The following is a 23,645-nucleotide window of genomic DNA, read 5'->3' as shown; positions in this document are numbered from 1 at the left end:
GATTTGTAATACATAGGAACACAGAATGTAATGACAGAGTTTAAAAAATACAAGTTGCACTGGGTATAAAAAAATGTCATGCCCCTCATGGTAATCCTTTTATCAAAATGAGACTGGTGCTGGTATTGTTCCCTTCAGCTACGTCAGTGATTCTAGAACGACGTTATTTTGGCCTACTTTCCGCAGTAGAATCGAGATGGACACAGGGTTTCAAACTCGTAACTATGCCAACGGCAGAAATTTGTATACGATACGCACAATTAGCATCCGTGTCCTTAAATCGAAGGCTACTTATCAACCTTCTTTGTTGATGACATGTTACGCACATTTGACAACATCAGCGCACTCACACCACGTGAAAGTACGCGGGGATTGCTCCCTGATCTAAACTTAAGATTATACTTGAGGTGGGGTTTCACTGACTGCATGCATAAATTATTGACTTCAGCCATGCATTTCCCAATCATGCTGCTGCTGCTTCTTCTTCTTCTTCTCCTTCTTCTGGTTAAGTCTGCCTCCTTCAATAATCTGAAGATTCTTGCAGACTGTGTTATCTACATTATAATACAGTTTATCTACAGATATTTACGAGCACATAACAAATATAAAGCAAAATATGTCATACGCTCATTTGCCCCGTTGCACAGTTTCGAAAGCCCTTTTAAGGAACAACGGCATGATGGACGCGGACGTTTCAGGTTGGTTGCATCGTCACTTGAAAGCTCCCTATTGCTAGCATACATAGCGCATTAGCTGGTACAGACAATATGATTATGATGGTTGTAAAATGTTTTCTAACATTAGTATAGTAGGCACGGCGGTCTGCCGCATTTGTTCGGCCTATCACCGGTGCGCAGTACAAATTTGGAAGGCGTAAAATGCGCGTGACACAATGCTCACCGCAAACAGACATCCAATGAGGATGCAAGCTCACAAGTACGTTTCTACACGCTCATTATGGTAGTGGTGGTACATGCACAAAATAATTTGAAATTTGCGGGCTAAATGCGTCCAACCCTTTAGCAACTGAAGATTCTGTACATAGGTCTAATGGCGTATGGTTCGACATTATTGTGAAAAATTACCCCACTTATTCAGTGCACACACGCACATGTGTGTAAAGTGAATGGAGGTGGGGTGACACACGTAATAAACGATACTGTGCGAAGTGAATAAGTGGGGTTATTTTTCATGATATAGCCCTATGATTCCCTGGAAGATACAGCAATATTGGTCTCATTTTTACAATTTTCTAAATTATGTAAAATAGTTCACTGCATGTTTATTCAAGAGAATGGTGTATCACAGAAATGATTCTGCATACATCTGTTGACCTTTGACCTCTTTAAATTTAACATCATTATGAATTATATTCTGTGCGAAACAAAAAAAAGTGATAGGCCTACAGCATAAAACTATTCCTATTAAAGACAGACGGGTGGTTTCAGGCATTCCAGTTACTGGTACTTATGGATTAACTTTAGTTTGCCAATTAATGGTAGGCCTACATTAACTCATGATTTGTGTGCTTTGTCTGTATAGGCATATGTGGTACATTGTACAAGTAAGTGTATAGTCTCAGTTCAGTGGTTCAAGGAGTAGGCCCTATAAAAAGATGAAAAAACTTGATGAAAAAAAAAGAAGAGGACCAAGGCACACATGAGACCTACATACACACTCTGCCACCAGGCAAAGAAGGGATCAGGTATGAATAAGCCAAAATGAAAATGTGATAAGTTTTTGCTGCTGTTATACTGCATGAATTCAGATTAAAGAAACACACTATCTTAAAATTGGTGTTTGCATATGAAAGTTATCAAAGATACACAAATGAGACATATAGTGTGTAATACACAAAGAAAACATAATGTTGGCTCCATATGTGCATTTAATAATGCCTATATATTCACATCTTCACAAGATCACATTAAGTGGAATGAGTACATTGTTGGGAACAAGTGCCCTAGCATGCTTACACTAGCACATAAATATGGGATTTTCATTATTTCACAAGTGTACATATAGCTTAAGATTCTCTTCTAAATGGTCATCATATCAATTTCTCATTGGTTTACCTAGGCCTACACATAATTTCATGATAGAAGAGGCAATACACCAGTCAAGCACATTGTTCAAGCACTTAACCATACTTGATACTGTAAAACACAATATATTCGCGGCATGAAATTTTTGCGAATTGGAGCCGACAGCCTTTTTCATGGCATGAAATTTCCGCGAATTGCCACTGGCATTCAATGCATATAGTGTAGGTAAGAACTTTTGTGTGCATTTTAATTTTGCGAATCTTGGCTCTCGCGAAATTTGCCAAATTAAAATGCACGCGAACATTCCTCGTTTTACAGTACTTGAAAAGTGGTAGAACTTGGCTAAAAATAAAATACCTTTATGGAAAAAAAAAATCCTTCTTGCTACAAATGTGACCCTACCAAAAGTCACCCATACTATACTACAAATATATCTCTTTAATTTTTGTCTTCATAATTGATAAGCATTGCAGAATGAGGAGATAGAGTATACATGTATTGTGTTTCCAAATAAACATCTGGTCCAAATACTGCTTTCTCTACATGTTGTACAGACAATTGGAATAAACTGTATTAACACCAGTACAATCTTTTTTACAATACGAGCTACCATGGCAACACATTAGTGACAGTTCAGGGGAAGGGGTCACTAAATCTGAAATAGTTTAATTTCACAAAATTTCATATTCCATCCATGATTCTGGTCAGCAAGATGTTAATTTTCAATGAAAGCATCTTTTGGTATCTAATGAAATGAACTTCTCAGTTGCACAATGAAGATACTGACAGTTCGATAAGACAAGACATGCTACGGCGGTATTTCTCTCCGCAGTGGTCAAAGGTCAAAGCAGGAGTGATACAAACATCAAAGATATGAGCACAGGGCAAACAAGTTTAACACATTGCATGACCCACAACATGAATATCAAGTCCACATTAAACAAAATAATGCTGATGTCCACCAATTCAAATCAAGTTGTGAATCATTCTATTGTACCGAGCTAGGGGAACTGCCCTTAAAGAGTATATCCCTCTAATTATCTACCGTATGTGAACTTTTTCAACAAGCCGAGAGGTTTTACAGAGATCTATTCCTTAAACGAGGTTCCAACTTTCTTAACCCATTGAGGATGGACTGATTTTGCTACAACACGCATTCCCCATAGACACCTGCCCGAGTATACTCGGGACTTGTCCTCCACGGGTTAAAGATAAGTAAGAACCCTGCAAAGCATTTCATATACGTCATTTGTAAAGTTGCATGAGCAGTTGTGTACATGCGTTCTTCCTGTCACAAAGCTAGTGTTGCATCAAACAGTCTTCGCTTTTCAAAAGCATCCAAAAGAATTACCACTGTGACGTGAATGGGTAGAGTATCTTGGCTAAACTGCATTCTAACCTGTCATTCGTCATAAGAGTCAAACCAAAATAAACCTGTGCTGGTGTGGCGATACATATAGGTTTAATGTGGTATTAAAAATGAAAGTCAATCCATAGATTTCTTCCCACGCACAGATAAAGTTGTGGGAATACTGTATATTCCTTGGTTAAGATCACAAAGTATTTCAAGACATGCTGGTCAGTAATGTGCATGCTATGGTTTCCCTTATTTTCTTCTCTTTCAAACTATCTTTCTTTCCTTCCCTCATTCTATTATAATCAGAAATACATTGCTGAGGACGTACCAGCCCAACACCATACCTCCTCTCACTCAAAAGAATTATTCATGGAAACACATGTACTGTATTTGTAAACATTGCAATGACAGCAATAATTGCTATTACCACAGCATACACTTAAAGGAGAAATATCAGATTCTTGTTATTTCTGTATATGAAATGAATAAGAAATTGTGAGAGCATGACATCGTCAACTTGTTGGTTTGATTTTCATAAGGACTGGTCAGGAAATGTTTTCTGAAAAAATGTGATTTTTCAAAATGTCATATCTTCATTTCTTATCCAATTATTGTCATTTTTGTATCGTGCTGTAGGGAATGTTTTTCTCTTTCTTCTGAAGTTTATTTATATTTGGGTGAGTTTCCTCTTTTAATCCTATTTCTGAACAATTAACAGTTGTACACATCTTAACGAAGTGCATTCACAAAGATCCATTTGAAAGCACCCACCAGCAAGAGACCCTGTGGTTATTAATCATTTCGTGATTTCCACCCGTTGTACAGAGTTCACTTGCAGGTTTTAGCTGTATCTCTCTAGCTCTCACTCCAACGTTGGAATAACTTCGCCTGAAATTCAGTCTTTCTTGTCTTCTTCAAAGCAAATTTAGCTACCGACAGCAAGATCCTTTCCTTGAGGCTGCAAAGAATGACATCAAATGAACATGGAGGCAATCAATCCTTACATATTGGATAAGTATTTGTCTAAACTAACTGCTGCTTTTACAAATTTCCTCTTCAAATAGCAGCTATCCTTGGCATTCTGCCTTACACAAACGATTTAAACATCAACTGACCCCTTCTCAATCTTGGAAAGTGTTTCATATTTTTTGACATAGTTAAAATTACTGCACTCTGTATGTAATGATTAATACATCAATAAATATCACTGAGAAATTAAATTGAAAACAATGCTTTGTGCAATAGACAATACGCAAATACGAAAGTGAATAACACCATTGAGTGTCTGCTCAGCAGATATTTCTCATGTCTGAAAGAGTCAAGTATAGCTAAATTTACATGGTTTGGAGATGATAACTTACCTTGATGAAAATGTGCGAGGGCAGTATTTTGCTGATGAACTCCTCAGAGAGGTTGGGGGCGTACGGCACCTTGAGCTTCAGCCGTGGCAGTTTGACGTAGCCGGGCACCAGAGGGTAAAGGTTATAGGTCAGAGTTTGCTGTCCGGACGGCAGGATGCGGAAGAAAATCTGTGGCAGAGCAAGCAAGCAAGCGGGTTCAGCTGATGATACATTGTACCTTTCTAACATATTACAATAACTTTCTGATTTCATCAAGTATACACATTTTCTGTGCTGTGTATTGTCAAAGTTAGTGGGAAAAAAAATGGAAAAGAAAATGAAGAGTCCATGTAAAAGTCATCAGAGGCTTTCCTCCCTGTTTTCTTCTATCCCTTACCTGCTCCCCCCCCCCTTTAAAAAAAGTATGATTATTTTAGCTATAAATAAAGTTTTTAGAAGCATTCATCTTGTGAGTCAGAATGACAAAAAGACTCCTGCCATGTGTGATAACAGCTCTTTTGTGTGTGAAAACTATGTGCATTGCCACAAGGATGATATTTAAACAGATGTCTATGGCACATAGCATACCAGATTACCATACAAGTCTTGCATTTTGAAATCTTGATTGCCATTTAAAACAAGACATTGGATGATATCCAGACTCTTTCATGCCAATTTCCATGCTGCCATATTTTTACCTGCTTGTGACCAGAGAACATGAATGCATCACTGGGCTCCACGCTGGCCTCAATGGATTGCACGATGGACGTCTTGTTGGTGATTTCAAACTTGGCCAGCAAGGGCGCCCTCACGAGGCCGAAGGGTGGTAGCTGGGAGCTGATGTAGATGGGGAGTTCTTGGAGGGTAACCTCTGGGAGCGGCAGCACGGTCCTCACAGCAGGGAGGTCCAGATCAGCCCTATAACATGGGAGGAAACAACCAAAGACAAAAAGACTTAAAAGTGGTCCCTGTTTTCAACTGCCAATCCGCTCTGAACATTCTCACTGCTGCTTTGGCAGGTGCAATAACTGCAACTTGACTACTGCCTTTAATCTATATCAATTCCCTGTAGATTTTAATACATGGTACATGCCCTGTTCCAGTCCGGTAGGCAAAAATGACTTAATAATCTCACCAAGAAAGTGACCCACATGCCAGACAGACACCTATAAGAACTTTCCATCCGGCATTTTTTTTAAAATCTGTGTTTTTAGTCAAATCATTGCACAAGATTCCATAAGCTGTTATTTTTGCTTTCGCGAATCGACAATGAAGCTATTGTAAGTGCACTATTACCCCAGCACATGAAGACATTTTTGCATGTTGCTCAATTCGCGGTCCAACAGTGAATCACAAAATTTGAAAAATCAAACCCTTTCAAAAATGACAACTGATACAGTATGTCATTGCAGTTAGTCTCAGATTCCATACTCCATGAATAAGAAAGAACACTCCATCTTGAGAAAATCTATAAATTTTACTACAAGTCACTTGTACTGAACTCTAAATAAACCATCAAGCCATTTAAAGTATAAGATTGTGTAAAACAAAACTTAATAACAGGATGATCTAAACATAAGACAAATATTTAGATCCCAAAAACAGAACAGCAGTCAAAAGGAGACATATCAGTTACCTCTTCCATCCTACTGCATACTGGCCCAGTGAGATGAGACCAGACCTGGTGCCCGGTTGGGATTCCATGCAGATACACTCTGTAGAACTCTCCGAAGTCTTCATCGTCACTGTGGTGTGTGTGTAAATGTGACACATGAATCAGATTTGATAGAACAGCAGTAACAGAGAAACAGATCACATGACTTTGTAGCTTTACACTGTAGGTGTCAGAAAGTTGATTCACCTTTCACACATTTCGATGCTAAAAGCATACATGATACTGAAAAATAACTGCTATCACAAAAGCTAAGGAGTTAATCTGTACTAAGGCTATTAAATGATGTCTATGCATAAAAGGACACTCTGAGAAATTAGACATAAACAATTATATTTAATGTAATATGTGCTGTGAACGTTGAATTGCACCAATTGGAAAAAAGATTTCTTTGGCCTGGTCATGACTCACCATTTTTTATTTGTGACATGCGATCCTCATCAGTTGCTCGCACGTGATCATTCTATGTAGGAGGGAAAAGATACAAAATCATCCAGTCAGTAGAGACTTGGAAATAACTCACCATATGAAACAGACACCTCAAGTAAATCAATATTTTACTACTTTAACATTATATCACAAGTACTTAGTCTAGTAAAGAATGTCTGCTTTAATACTACAATCAATCAGCATACAAGTAGAGCAGAAAAAAAAAATTATTATAGTGTGGTATTGAGAACACACACATCAAGTCTCCTTAAATCTATTTGAACAAACTTGCAAGTGCCTTTCACTTCATTCCATGAATGTACAATAAAGTTCTGAGTATCATACTTTTGGGTCAAAAGTTGACATATCTTACAACTGAGTGATCGCATTATGCTGTCACTACTGTAAAACATGATATATATTCGCACCATGAAATTTTTGCGAATTGGAGCTGATGGCCTTTTTTTGTGTCGTGAAATTTGCGTGAATTGCCACTAGCATTCAATGCATATAGTGTGGACAAGAACTTTCACGTGCATTTGAATTTCATGAATCTTGGCGCTCGCAAAATTGGCGAAATTAAAAGGTACGCGAACAATTCTCGTTTAACAGTATCATACACCCACTACTGTGAAAATAAAAGCTTCACTTTTTGAGGCATTGCTACAAAGACTCGGAGACAGACTACAAGATCAACTGCCTCTTTTTTCTTTTTTGTTGTTGAAAACAATGGAAAAAGCTGTCTCGCACATGTTCAGAACACCATTTTTCCCCTACAGTAAATAGCGTCGTCTTGGCGTTCGTACCTAAGATCTTAAGCTCGTCATTATCAAGATGGAGACACAATAGTTTTGAGTATTGTTAATTGCACTAAATATAAATTACTTTCCTATAAGTCCTAACACTTTCATAACTCATCTAAAGTGACTTTATCAGCTGGCCAGCAATCATCCATATCAGGTGGAAATGCTGTATTGGAGACTCATAGCAAGGAATTCTACAGTCGACCAAATTACACAGCAGGAACATGTTGCCTCCATGTGACAAAAGTTTCAAAACTTACACTACTGTTGCTTTCCCTAAGATGAACCAAATTGGTTACAATTCATCCCAGAAAGACTTACCAGGATGAGGCTGCTGTCAGTGACAGTGATCGGCCAGGGTGAGAGACATTTGATATCAGTCATCAGTAGGAATGGATGGTCTGGATGAACCTGGTCAATGGCCTCAAACTGCATCAGGTGAGGACAGAAACACACAGACCAGACAGAGTTCACATTACAGACACAGTACACACATTTACATGATAGGTAGGAGTTAGATGAAATGCCATGCAATCCATATATAACTGTGAACTGCAGGTGTCACTTACTGAAGAGGCTATTAAGTAATCTTGGCATACATCTACATCCAAAGTGACATTTTAAGTGTTCCATTAAGAAACAAGAAGAGGAAAGACATTCTCCAACCCCTCCAACTCAAGGGCTTATCACGTTTATGACTTCAATTAAATTCAGACACCTAACAAGTACTATACATGTATGCAATAGATTTTGTAGAGTTTAAATTTTTGGTAACTTTGCTAATTGAACGATATTCTCAAAATTAACAAGGAAAAGTAGAAATTACGCGGTGCGTAATATATGTCCCCGCCGGAAGTAGCATTTAGTAGCAAAATGTACAATATAGGTAAAAAATCAAGGTCAAAGGTCAAAGAAGTCAAAGGTCAAAATTCTGTGTAGAAGTGTTGAAGCCCTCACCAAGTGCCATCACATAAAGCAAACAGAATCGAAATCGGGTTAGAAATGGCGAAGGAGTAGCATTTTGTAGCAAAATGTACAATACAGGTCAAAAAATCAAGGTCAAAGGTCAAAGAAGTCAAAGGTCAAAATTCTGTGTAGAAGTGTTGAAGCCCTCACCTAGTGCCATCACATAAAGCAAACGGAATCGAAATCGGGTTAGAAATGGCGAAGGAGTAGCATTTTGTAGCAAAATGTACAATATAGGTCAAAAAATCAAGGTCAAAGGTCAAAGAAGTCAAAGGTCAAAATTCTGTGTAGAAGTTTTGAAGCCCTCACCTAGTGCCATCACATAAAGCAAACGGAATCGAAATCGGGTTAGAAATGGCGAAGGAGTAGCATTTTGTAGCAAAATGTACAATACAGGTCAAAAATCAAGGTCAAAGGTCAAAGAAGTCAAAGGTCAAAATTCTCTGTAGAAGTTTTGAAGCCCTCACCTAGTGCCATCACATATTAAAGCAAACGGAATCGAAATCGGGTTAGAAATGGCGAAGGAGTAGCATTTTGTAGCAGAATGTACAATATAGGTCAAAGGTCAAGGTCAAAGGTCACGACTGAAATTCTGTGTAGCAGTTTCAAAGCTCCCATGTAGTGCTATCATATAAAGCAAACAGAATCAAAATTGGCTCATAAATGACAGAGAAGTAGCAAATTGAAGATTTTGATCACACACGGACGCACACACGGACGGACGGACGGACGGACGGACGGACACACGGACACACACACGTACGGAGCCCGTTTCATAGTCCCCTGCTCGAACTCGTTCGGCGGGGACAACAAATGGCAAAAATATTGCCTCCCATTACACAAGTGCTCAGTGTATTGCCTTGAAGGTAAGAAATTGCTAACTTTCCTCTTTAAGAAGAATGTTAGCACCCTTTAATAGAGAGTGAAAAGTCACTCTTTAATAAAGAAGTAAAACAATTTCTTTCTCATTCCCTCAATGCCATTCTCAATTGCTGATTCAACCACTTATATAATTGTCATGCAACTCCTGATTTGCAAAATATACTTGGGAAATATATGATGTATATATAGAGTACGTGAATAGTATAGTTGATATATGCTGTGTACAAAGCTTGACAATCCAGGTTTCACAACCGCTCTAACGCACAATCCTTCTCCAGATAGTTACCAGTTTGCAGGTTATGATTTTTTGCTCTGTTTTTCTTCATGTAGTTTACAGCAAGTAAGCAAACTTCTACCAAACTGATCAACAACTATGGCTTTTGGAAAAGTATTGAAAGCTTTAAATAATCAAATTACGACTCAAGATGGGACAATAAAGCACAACTGCAATGGAAATATTGCGGGTACTGAGAAGTTTAAAACTGGACCTGTACTACCAGAAATGATGTTAATGAATACAAAGTGGTCTTCTCCAAACCTTGAGAGACGCCATGCGGATGGTAACATCAAACGGGGTGACTGTCTCCAGCCGGAAGGCCTGATCCTGGTAGCAGGTGCAGGTGACCTCCGACCCTTGGCCTGACCCCACATTGACCTTGACCTTGTATGAAACCCTGACGCTGATCCCACGGACGTCGAGGTTTGTACAGCGAATGAAGAGGGCTCTTTCAACCTGTGGGGGTTATCCACAGAATGAGAAGGATGTCACGTGGTCAGGGAAGTAGAACAGCATTCAAGGAATTTACATGCAATCATTGTCTCATATCACCTATGGGCAACTGGCTTTAAATCCATCAAAAAATATTGGCATCTGGACAATATGTCATGTCAAGAGGAATTGCATACCAAATTTGCTCTGAGTCTTTGGAGACATTAGGTTTATGTCACCCAGGGGTGGTGGGGACCAGCAAAAATTCAACATTCAAAGTCCTTGCTGATTACAAGATGCACATTTAACTCAAATCATATATGTAGGTATGAGGGGTGCAGTTTCATCAGTGTAGTTTCAGCCATTTGCCAAACTTTAGCCTTTAATTCAAATCATTTCCCAGTTTAAACTGTACGCTTTGATGCACAGATCAAGCAAGTAGCATGCCCTGCAGCATCGTGATTTGATTAAACTTCAAAAGTTTAACTTGATAAACCTGGTTTTGATCTTCGAAGTGACAGTTTCACAATCAGATAAATGTTTCAAATTTGAAGCTTGGTAGATATAACACATCCACGTGTGACTGGAAAAAGACCACACTGGGAGACATGGATATTCTGCCTCAAGTCAACACAGCTGCACAGTTGGTAGCAAAATGAGCTCACAGTACAACGTTGGATGCCAGCAGGATTGGGACGTCACAAAACAATCTAAAGTAATCACCTTGCAGTTATCAGCGATACAGTGTTCTGAACAGGAAATGTAAAATATTTTGTTCGTGTAATTAAAGAAAAAAAGAGAGAAAAATGCTTACTTTTTATAGGAGCTGCATAAAAAGTACATTGATAGGCCTTTACAACAATGTATAACTTGTCCTCCAGAAAACAATAACAGAGACTTCAAGGAGATTGTTAAAGATATTGTTTACCATTGGGAGCAGTGACTTCAAAAATGTTCAAGTTTGCATAATTGATGCATGTATGTAGGTCAGTTGTATCACAAAACATCCTACCACATAAAATTTTGCAATGAAGCTTAAAATATAAGAAAATATTTGGAGATATCACTATTTTTCTCAGTAAACCATAACTGCAGATGGTTTATTCTAGAAAAAGTTTTATTATAACTAATGTTCACATCTTGTATATCTAACAATACTTAACAATGATTATGCTGATTAAATTTTTTACATTGGTTGTTTCTATCCCTAACTTATATTTTTGAACTATTTTGAAGCACTACAGCTGAGTTTTTCTGTCATTTGCAAATGGTAAATAATGCCTTTAAACCACTCCACTGCAAAAGATAAATCCCTATACCAGTTAATTTGACCCCTACAGCACAGAAGCATCCTCTCACTTCCATCCGAGTATGAGTGTCACTTCCTCCCTCACCTTTGACCTTGCCTCCATGGTACCAAGAGACACACCCTTGACTCTGGAGTTCTGTTTACCCTGGAGGAGTAACGTGGCATCTTCACTGACTTGAGCTATTCATATAAAATAAAATAAAATAAAAGATATCAGTACTTGACTGCACATTGTATAACACATTTATGCAACACTCTGGTAAGCAGATATTTCCAGCACAAAATGACATCACTGTTTAATGCACATGGATACATATTTCAAACCATCTTTTCATGACAGGTCTGCACAAAATAACACATTGACAATGAGAACTGGTGGATTCTGAACAAAGTCTACGAAAATTCACAATCCTGTTCAGACCAGCCACTGTTATCCCTTATTACTTGACAACAACCTTCCTATTGATTATGTCAAGCATACCATTCTCCTGGCGGTGCACTGATTTTCTACACAATAAGGCTGACATGTCAATCACTAGTATGTGACATTGATATGAATGGATCTAATCATTAGGCAGAAGAAAAAACAAACTCCTTTCTAATTTGTAAAGTTCTATTCCCTATTTGTTCTTTGACATGTGTTGCTTTACAAGTATTCTATTATGTATTCTATATGTGTTCTAGAAGTATACCATCTATGATGCACATTTATCCCCACTTCCACTCAACAAATGTTCTGTGAACGCATACTAGTCACTTCTTCCACTTCTTTTCTAGTGCTTCCTACTCTTTCATAAAATGAAAATAAACAGGGTATTAAACATACTGACCTGTTCTACAACCATGGAGATTGTACATTGAACTTGTTACTGAATAAGCGGTTATTTTTGTGAGGGTTTAATTTTTACGAATTTCGCGAATCGCAGTTGAATCGCTAATTAAACAACACACGAAAATGTCTCCATGCGCAAGGCTAACAATGCATTTAAGATAGCGTAGGTGTCAATTCGCGAAAACAGCATCTCGCGAAAAATGTCTGTGACCTTCTAATTTGCAAAAATATCTGTACGTGAAAATAACAGCTTATACAGTACTCAGAGAAAGTGCGATGACACCAATGGGACAACATAACTCTCTTTCTACTCACTACTCTCTTCAAGTCCAAGTTCCTGGCCCTCTGACAGACCCATGGTGAGGCTGAAACAGTGAGACAGGTGTATAAACAAAAGCCTTAATGATAGCACTGACTGTGTGCAGTGACAACACAAAGGCCGATGAAGCATACAGATCTCCTAACACGACTCCTAAAGGACACGTTTTCTGCAGTGGTAATTCATTCACTTAATCCAACCGGATGAATGGCTAGTCAGAAACCTATCTGTCACAACATAGAAGGCATCTACATGCAAATTTGTAGCTTTGTTTACAAGCTGGAAATATGTCATCGTACACAGGGCACAAGTATGCACAAGTAGACAAAATTTAGCAGTTCAAACTTCACTGAAAAACCTGATGTAGAGAATAATACTTTTTTCAACTTGTACCTAGATGTTGGGCATAGAGAATACAGAACTTATTTGCCCCTCTGCATCCTCTTAAAGAAAACACTATCTTTGTACGCTACTAACTGCATGTATAACGTGGGTGTATTATGAGAAAATATCGTTCGGGTCAGAACTGAATTTATGTTTCCATGACTTCACAAGGTTAAATCTGATTTGACTTGAATACTGTTACATTCAAAGTGAAATTGCTCAGATACAAAATAAAAAGTAGGTATACATTTGGCATTCACAATGCAATACATAAAGTCATCTCACATACATTACACCTTTGACACAAGTACAATGTATTATGGTGATTACACAATACTGTACGAGCTGAAATTTTCGCGGTGGTTTTATTTTCGCGAATTTCGCGAATCGCCCTTGAACCGCGAAAATAACAACACGCGAAAATAACAACGCATGAATAACTAAGTTCAGTTAGACCCTCGCAACCGCGAAATTAACAACACACGAAAATGTCCTCCAAGTAGCAATTCGCGAAAATATCTGTACGCGAAAATTTCAGCTCGTACGGTACTCACATGGATGCAACGAAAATTATCAATGTTGAATGAAGTAGTCTTTTTCCAACATAAAGATGGTGACTTACCTAGCATCAGTGATTGGTACATCCTCTTCATTGCTGATGACAATACCAACACGGTAAAGTTCATTCAGCAAACAGGGGGGCTGCTGGTCGAGTTGGATCTTCAACTTTGAGGGACGGCACATGATGCTGCATTGAACAACAACACAAATTTAAAAGATTACTATGGTAATGAACAAACCGAAAGAAGTGTAATGCAAATACATTTAAATAAGAACATTACATGACGATCATATCAGGAACCCAATTTTTTCAACGTGTGCTTCCCACAAAAACAAACTTACTAATTTTTACCCTAAACTTTCAAGAAAAAACAAGTTATGACTTTCATGATTGTAGACATTCTCTACAAACTGTGCTACCAATAAATCTGTTCTCAAAGTGAAGGATGTCTCTAGAGTTTTCTTTCTCTACATACTGTGCTACCAGTAAATCTGTCCCCATAGTGAAGGATGTTTGTTCTGGAATTTTCTTCCTCACCTGGTGTGGGACTCCACCTTGATGCCATTCCAGTCCACCTCACCCCCCTTGCTTGGCCCCCTCCTCTGGGGGATGCTCTCCAGGGGGTTGGTGAGGGAGGAGGCGTCATGGCCCCCTGCCGCCCACACCAGGAGGGCGCAGCGGGACTCCTCGTTGCCAAATGCCAGGGTCACTGAGGCAATCTGCAAGTGAGGGGGACAGAAAGGGGCAAAAGAATGATTGTGGTATAGAGATAGAGAGACATACAGACATAGGGAGAAGATTAGTAGATGAAGAGATATAGAGGGAATATGAAATGCTGCTTACAGATGACACCTGATTTTTCCTGGCTGGACTCTCCACATTGCATGTATAAGAGTAATTATGCTCTCCTAAAATATATACCTTAAGACCTAAAGACATCACTTTTTAAAAAAATTCAGTTCCTTTTGTAACATGTACATTTACTGTCAAACATTGTTTGAAGTTGGAAGTGAGTTCCTTGTTTGAAATGACAGAACACTACAAAATGACTCCTTATGTCTGAGAGGCAAGTTTAACCATACAAAGCGTACTTTCTACACTCTATTCAAATCTTGATATAACACACATACACTTCTGAGGAAATGCTTGTACCAAGATGGATTTTTCACCAATACTCATAGAAGAAATGATATAAGAAAATTATCTGAAAGAGGATAGTGGCACAAAGCAGTCTACTGTGGGGTTTCCCCATCAGCCATCCATTACCTCCAGTTTCTTGCCCATATCCTCAGCAGATGGAACAAACTGGAAAGTGTAGACAGCCACCTCCCAGGGCTTCAGGAAGAGATCCCCAGGCTGGCTGGCCTCAGTGTCTGGTCCTGACTGAGAGTGGTCTGCAGAGATTGGCTGGCCATCGGTGATCACACAGTGCGAGTTGTAGGCCTGGTTGCTGAGGTTGACGGAGAGCCGCGAGAAACGGATGGGGAACTGGCAAGACGAGCTGGGATAGGGATTTGGGGAAAATGCAAGTACAAGAAGAATTAATTTGCTTTATATGGTGACAATCATAAAAAAAAAAATTGCTAATTAATATCCCTTTCTGTGGGAGGGATTTTGGACAGTGTGTACAACACTATGGGGGTTTTCTGTGCTAATCAGCACTCAGAGCATGCAGATGGTTAAACAAAGATACTGTTTAGTATCTATGCTCTAAAAATACATCCTCATTTATAATTTGATACCTCGTATATGAGGAACCTCAGCTCAATTAACCCGTTGAGGACGGACTGATTTTGCCACAACACGCATCTCCCATAGACACCTGCCAGAGTATACTCGGGACTCATCCTCAACGGCTTAATGTACATGCAAGATCTCCTTACGACACACAAGGAGCTGTGATTAATTTAGCTTCGTAATTTGTAACAAAATTAAAGGTACAGAGTGTGTAAGTATGTTGAGTGCTACTCAAAAGCATACACTACCAAACTTCAAGAGTTGATAATAGAATGTCTCAGTGTTGGTACAAAACCCATTTCAGAATGTGAAGTTAAATTTCCTGCTCACCGAAGATAGACCTCTATGGTAACCAGCGAATCTGCAGTGAATCGAAGACTGGTGAATCTGGCCTTGCATTCCACAAAAGGCACCAGGTTGCGCATCTCCACAGGGAACACCCTGGATGCCTGGTCCGGAGATGGGGCACCAGTCTTAGTCTTCCACAGCTGTTTTGCTTTCTCCACAGCATCTGGGGCACAGCCTGGCTCTGCCTCAGGTGGGTTATTCTGTATTCATACATAAATCAGTCACATACCTAGTCTTGGAAATTGAATACTCTGGAAATGAATCAAAGGGTTTTATCTTGGGCAAATTATTGTTTTCATAAGATAAAAGCACAAGAATTCAGATAAAGAAAAGTACCAGTAGATGTTTATTCAATAGATACAGATTGGTATCTCTGTTGTACTCAACAGTGCCTCTTCCATCACATTTAAATCATCTCCACCAATGCATCAAACAATGGAGCAGTAGTCACTTGAAAGTAGTATTGCATATCTTTAATTTTTTACAATTTTCTTTGTGCCATGATGTACACATAACAGTTATGAATTAATAGGGATTAATTCACAGATTAGCACTGCACATATTGCAGCAGCAAGCACTCATAGCTTGATGAGACAACAAATAAATTATCATCAGCTTGTCTAAGGTCTTTGAGATGAAAAAAGATACCCTTCCATCTGCTATTATTGACTGCTTCACCAAAACTTACCGACAGCACTCTGACCAAATTCATCTGAACTCTTGTCTTCTCATCAGGCGGACTCTGGGAGTCTACATGACAAGTCATCATGTCAAGGAAACCATCTTTGTCATCTTCGGTGTCCTACTTCCTCTATTGTATAGTTTATCCTTAGCTTTTGTCAGCCATTGCATGTGTTTGGCTTGTAAATTGTGGACTCACTCTGACCTTTGCTCTGAAGTACTATCATCATGTGCAAGAAAGCCCTACCCAGGTCCAACGTCACACAGCTGTATCATGACTAGTGTGGGAGAGAACATACCAAAAAGAACTATGATGCTCATTTTGATGCAAATAGGTACATGTACATGGTAGAAAGGAGACAATTCCTGTGGTTGTACTTAACCCATTGAGGGTGAGCTGATTTTGCTATGTTTCCCATAGACACCTGTCTAAGTATACTCCAGACTAGTCTTCAAAGGCTTAACATGCATCAGCCAGAAGGTCGTAACTTCCCTGAAATGCGACCAAGACGAATTGAAGGGTTGCCCTGGTGATATGGGCTTGATTCCAGTGACTGCCAAGTGAATTATGTTGGGGAGTACTTTACTCTGATTCTCATAACATGGTGGAAAGGTGCATTGTAAGATGTCAATTTTAAGCATTCTTCAAAGGATACATCTTCCCAGGAGCTCCAGACATATGGTGACATATTCCTCCACACTGGCCACCAGGTAGGCACACCTGTCAAGTACAATCATATTATTATCCAGCTCTCCTGTACATTGGTCTAATATAGTTTTATTTATAACATTAGACAGACAACAACAGCAACAACAAAAAAAGGTCTCCAAGCCTGACAGTGTACGGAGACTGCATTTTGTAAAATCTTCCAGCATATCTTCTACATTTCATTTGAGGAGGGCATGTAAAGTCAGAGTAATCTGCAAAGAATTTGAGCTAGCTATGAGTATATCTTTAATCATGACAAATATTTACTCTTCCATGAATCCCTACCGCCACTTTCCTTGAATACTCGAGGCAACATCCAAACGAAAGCAGTCACTCTCTACAATGTTTAATGCATTTTGTGTTACACTGTGAATCCAAACCCGTTTGCTGGAATACTCCCATCCATCACACTGTTGCTTCGCAAAATGGTGTTTATAGTACCTTCATATACATACACAAAATGTATCTGAAAATATGATTCATGTGTAGACTTGAACGTACACAATATCACATCCATTTCATAAATATGATACATCTACTATCATACTGATTAAATATAAGATTTAAAAAAAAATCACTATGGCACAAAATGCCCTCTCTGCGAATACTTGTTATCTCTTTCAGTGCAGCATCTGCATTTATCCTTGCTTTGTTTTTTTTTAAATGTGTTAGAACTATCTATATACTGACAAACTGATACAACAAAAAAAAAACTTGGGATGAAAACTGCAATGCAATAAGACTAAACACTGCAAAAACAATGCTAGTTCACTCATCGCTTTGGTATAGTTGATGTGTTTTTGTAATAGTGTATCAATTTTGATAAGTTAATTTTGCTTTTAGATTTGTAATTGTTCAGGGTATGTATAATTTAAAGATAAATTAGGCAGATATGAGTTTTTTGGGTTTTTTTTTTTTGCAGCACAGTACAGTACAGTACATGTTTATACAGCAGCTGTGTTATAGATGATGATGTGATGTAAAGTGCTGTGACACATCTTATAGTGTAGAGCACTATGTAAATGTAATTACTGTCTTCCATTGATGCATACCTGAGTGAAGTGACGAGGATTGACGTCAGGAGCTGCCACCATCTCTCCAGCCTGTAGTCCCACGTCACCCTACCCAGGAGGCTAGGAGAAGAAGACAAGATAGGAGAACATTCCATGACTGACTCTGATATAACTTTTTCTCATAGAGATTGCAGACCTCCCAACCTTTCTAACTGAAACATAGGAATGATTTTGCTCAAGAGCACGAAAGAAAGAGCACATCCCATATAGGGTATGTGGTAAAATTACCAAGAAAAATAAGAAACTCCTATGGAAACAAGGGCTGGGAATGGTCAAAATTAAGATTCTTTCCTCCAAATTCAGAATGGCTGGGAGGGCTGAGATTGATACTCTGCTGGGCACGACGACTCTGGCTTATGACAGTAACCATGGCAACAAACAGGCAACAAACAGACAGCCTTGACGTTGCATTCACTTACTGCTGCATTACTGTAATTACCACAATGTACAAAACTTGCAAAACCTCTTCATGGTGAAGAGTTCTGGATATGCACTCACAGCACAGCAACAGCATAGTACTGTATAAATGGAATCATTCACTGCATGCAAACTTTTGGAATTTTGAGCAAATAAATACTCCAATGGTAAAAAATAACACAAACAAACAAAGTTATCGCAAAATATTTTGTAGATTTTGTTCTTGTCAAATTTTGCTTACGTTGAGAACAGTTAGTGTGATGGGAAAAAAAATGAAATCACGCACACTCTCATTATACACACAGGTGGTACAATTGGTCATATTGTGATAACTCAATGGATTAACTTCTGGGTTCCAGCATATTGCTGAAACATTTGTTTTTACATATCAAACTCCAATATTCTACCCACAAAAATGTTGATGCCAAAGGCGCATACCTAGCTCATTGACTTCCATGATATGGACATTAACCTGTAGCATGCCAAAAATGTTGATAGCATGGGAGATGCAACTCTTTGCCCATCTGAGACAATATACATAGCAGCAACCACAGAAACAACAACAACAGCAACAACCTTAACCACAGCAACAACAATGGCTACAGCAGCAACTACGTCGACAGCAGTAGCAGCAACAATAGTAAACAGCAAAGTTCACATCTGACGATAATAGTAGTAAACTTACGTGAGGGCCTTACTGTAGTCTTTGGCATGGTAGTATTCTTCCCCCATCTGTACCACTGCAATGTGCCAAGAAATAGTGGTAAAACAGTGAGATGTCATGAGATAAGGGGAAGGTGCAGATGGTTTATCAATAAAACTCATTTTATAGTTGTTGTTTTCTTTTGGTCTTTAATGGTTAGAAATCAAATTCAGTCTTGCCAATGATAATACAATTGTTAAAAAAAACCAACAACAAACAAATAATAATAATAATAACTCGGTATTTATATAGCGCTTATCAAAAAAATTCTCTAACTTTACATAATATATACCTAAACATAAACTAACGCATAATCCAAAATACTATCATTTACACAAATAATTAATCACTTAAATGATAATAATAATTACATAGGTACACAGTAATTTACACTACAATGAAAAGCACAATACATAAACTTAGGCTAATATACATATTTCAGATTCCAATCCCCAAATTCAGTCAAGATCAAGCTGAGCTGACATATGGAATGTCATTTGGCACAACATAGGATATAATAAAATTGAGAAGATTGTTTTACAAAACTTACAAAAATCTTGTTTGAAGTAAAACAGTGTTTTTGTTCAGGGGAACAACAACTTTACTTTTGTATAGTTCTAATAAGGAAACAAACTATACAATGATTTGATTTATATCTGCCTAAAACTCTGTTCAAACCTGATGCTCCTCAAAACAATATTACTTTTATAGATTTGACTTCACGCATTTGTCTTGAGAGAAACAAATGTGTATAGGAATCACTGCCAACAATTTGCGGGATATCCTATTGAGCATAGGATGATTAGGAATGCCAAGTCCCAGAGGTACTTTATTTCAAAGTTGTAGTTTAATAGTGTTTAATAGTGTGATGGGTACATTATCCACTCACTGAGATATCTCTTCATCCGGGCAGACTTGTACTTCCTGAACTGGGCGACAGCACTGCTCAGCAGAGGAATGATGATCCACTGTAAGAGTGAGACAGCAAGCCACAGAAATATATCAATACATATACACATAGTTTTAATTTTATTCACTTTTTTTTTTAAATGTCATACATTACATGGAAAATAATGAGCACATCAAGGTACATGTATGGGGTGTCGTATTTGCCCTAATAATGTGAGTTTTTGACTAATGTGAAATACTTAACAAATGAAAAGTTATAAATGACTCCTTTAGTCCACTCATTGAAATAAACAAAACAAAACAAAATATGTAAAAACTGTAAAGGATGGTAAGTCATCTGTTTCCCAATGCTTTCAAACATTAAATCTTACTTTCCTTAAGCCATTCCTGCATTTGGGACAATGATTCTAACTGTATGACAATAGAACATTGTATGACAATAGAGAAATCACAATTCTGGGTGATTTCTATTAAAACTGCCATTCTTACTGTAATAGCCCAATGTAACCATGCCTTTAAGCAGTTCTACTTTTATTTTACTTCTGTGTGAACTATGCAAGAATATTGATCAATAAAATACACCTAAGGATCATTAACTTGTACATTACATTTTGACATTTTAATTCTTCTTTTCTATCTACTACAAAATTATTACTATAACCCTACTTAAAGTTAGTACTTTTCATTACCATTTCTTACAAAATTCCTACAAATGTTTACCATCAAACAACCTCCTCCATACCTCTGACTAGGGTCCAAATTCACAGTTGCCAATCCAGATACAACATCAAAATTGCCCAGAAGATAGATAGCCCTACTGGAACCACTTATAATGATTAGCTGACATGGTAGCAACAATCAAAGTTGGTCTAACTTTCAACCACTTACCGAGTGGTCAACTGTGGACTCCAGATACTGCAGGGCCAGTATTCCCTCCTTCTCCTTTTGGGGGTCAGGGGGGTCAATGCTCTGGTGACCCTGCCTCCAGGGTCGTTGACCCCAGAACTCCAGGCGATGCATGTCTTCCAGAGGGTCAGGTGAGGGCATGCTGGTGGCAGCCTGCAACAAAAGTTATAATTTGTAGATGTTTGTATCATCTGCTGCAACATTACAGTATGTCCCCCCCCCCCCAAATTGCAATCAGATTTTTGCACTGATAACACCCAATATGATGAAACCGTCTGAATGCTACTTCAGAGTCTTAAAATATAACACCTTAGCTCTATTTTACAGAAAACCCCATTCAATTTGGTTATAAGCGGTCACAGAGAAATGTGGATTGTTGTAAAGCATGTCATGAGTCTGAATCTTCCAAGTTTAGCACTTGGTTGCTCTTGGAACTGCATATTAATGTGTAAACACAATAGACAGAGAAGGGATTCCTGACATGCTCTACAAAAATCCTCATTTCTCTTTGACCACAGAAGCAAATTGAATGGGGTTTTCTGTAAGATGTGGGCAATGAGTTATAGGTTCATATCCTGAAATTGTGTTTGGATTGATTCACTGTTTTTAAAGTTGCAGAGGGTACCGGTGTAATTCTTTTCGTTTTTTTTGGACATATGGTACACAGATTTGTACACTACGTGTGACATTTAGAGAAATCCAACACAAAGTAATCTTAGTCATAACCTCTACTGTCAGCCAAGTAATGGCTCAAAAGAAGTCTAGACGAGAGAGTTGTCTGGACACATATGGCTTTACAGGGTAAGGAAGTTTATATCATCTATATCAGTCAGGGGCTAAAAAAAACATATATTGCTTCATAAACATATTTGATCTCAGCATTTTGTAGGGCATGAAAACCATGAAGACCATGTGAAGCCTCTCTGCATGCTAAGGAAGCATTACTGTAAAACCTGACATTTTCGCATACATGAAACATTTGCAAATTTCACAAACCAAGATTCACAACAGTAAAATGCACATGAAAGTTTTTCTCTGCAAGGCATGGTTATGTAGTACACTCTTCATCTTTTAAGGGGGTATCTCACTGAGCGGCGAACGTTTGCGAACATAGTGAATTTGGGATTTCGCCAGGGTTCGTAAAGGGTTGCAAAAGGTTCGTTAACAGTTGCAAGAAAGTTCGCAAATGTTTTTTTTTGTCGCAAAACAGATTTTCTTGTCGCAAAGAAATTTTGAACATGTTCAAAATTTCTTTGCGAACCTTTGCGAATTTGTATTTTTGCTAACAGTTGCAAACATTCGCAAAACACTTGTAAGAATTCGCAAACGGTCGTAATACGGTGTCGCTAACATTTTTATTTGATTCGCCACTGCTAGCGAACAAGTGACCATATGGTTCCTATATAAAAGCTCCTGAAACAGGCAAGGTTCCACTCTAAGAAAGTTCTTGAAGCTCTTGACATCTCCATCATGTAATTGCTGCAAAAGCTTTTCATATTGACCAAAGTCATCTGTCCTCTGCAACAACCATTCTTTGACCCAAACAGTCTTTCTTTTCTTCTTCCTTTCTTGTTTTTCCTCATCTTCTTTCTCCTTTGCACGATAGCTGTAGCAGCAGCCTGGCAAAGCAGCTCTTCAAGGATAGCAGCACGTTGAGCCTCTTCTTGGCAGAAATGTATTTCCATATACTGGAAATCCATCTTGAACGGTTGTCACAAGAGATCTTAATTCGGTGGAAGGTTGTATGTTCGTTTTATGGGTCTGACTATACATACCATAGTCGCCTGGTACTCTTTTAAGTCTAATATTTGCCAAACTGTCGCTAACATTTGCAAAATTGTCGCTAACATTTGCTAACAGTCGCTAATAGTCGCCAACTGTGTTTCGCAAACACTTTCACAAACATTCGCTGAAGTGTTGCTAATTGTCGCTAAACATCGCTAAAAGTTGCTAACTGTCGCTAATGGCAGAAGTGAACCTTGATTTTTCGCAAACATTCGTCAGAAAAGTTGGCGAATCTTAAATTCGCTACGTTCGCAAATGTTTGCTGCTCAGTGAGATATCCCCTTTAATGATTAGCAATTCACAAAAGTTTCAGGCCATGAAAAAAGGCTGTTGGCTCCAATTCGCAGTTGAGTACGCCAGCAAGGAACATACAGAATTGCATTAGTGAAGATAAACCTTACATGACAGAGTCCTCTGCAGAGCTGCTTCCTGGCGATGGCATGGTTGGCTGCCTGCTGGTAATAGAAGCCAGGGTGCTGGGTCATGATGGCCGTCAGTCCCAGCTTGATGGCGTCGTCAAACAGGTCTCCAAAGATGCTGAACCTAACAGTCACAGCAAACAATCATGCATGGAAGAAAATGTAATCATATAAGATTTTCCAGATATTGTACAGATTTATTTATGTCGATGTAGGGCAGTTAGTCAATCAGGTGCAATAAAAACAACTCAACGGAAGAATTTCATGAATTTGAATAATTACGCAGTACTCACTGCGTGCTATAAGGATTACAACCAATACTGGCTGTCGGGTGGAAGTTCGGTCGTCT

At 38.5% G+C, this 23,645-nt stretch overlaps 1 protein-coding gene across 1 annotated transcript; it reads right to left on the bottom strand.

Annotated features, from left to right (window-relative positions):
* Positions 1–2,624: 2,624 nt before the first annotated feature.
* Positions 2,625–23,420, bottom strand: LOC139713571 (trafficking protein particle complex subunit 11-like; the record flags this gene model as incomplete). The annotated part of the gene is made up of 20 exons (XM_071625285.1): positions 2,625–4,360; positions 4,764–4,931; positions 5,441–5,660; positions 6,379–6,487; positions 6,826–6,877; positions 7,968–8,075; positions 10,033–10,227; positions 11,598–11,692; positions 12,660–12,709; positions 13,670–13,795; positions 14,147–14,328; positions 14,876–15,110; positions 15,677–15,894; positions 16,383–16,444; positions 17,032–17,096; positions 18,137–18,217; positions 19,260–19,314; positions 20,167–20,245; positions 21,075–21,245; positions 23,279–23,420. Coding segments are annotated over 20 exons (2,446 nt in total), but the record flags the coding sequence as incomplete, so codon positions are not given.
* Between the last annotated feature and the right edge of the window lie 225 nt (positions 23,421–23,645).

The sequence above is a fragment of the Diadema antillarum genome, unplaced genomic scaffold, assembly GCF_040938485.1.
Source record: "Diadema antillarum isolate AM-2024a unplaced genomic scaffold, OU_Dant_1.0 seq00002004_RagTag, whole genome shotgun sequence".
Lineage (NCBI taxonomy): Eukaryota > Metazoa > Echinodermata > Echinoidea > Diadematoida > Diadematidae > Diadema > Diadema antillarum.
Note: the sequence above shows the minus strand (reverse complement) of the source record. Positions and strands in the feature narration are given on the sequence as shown.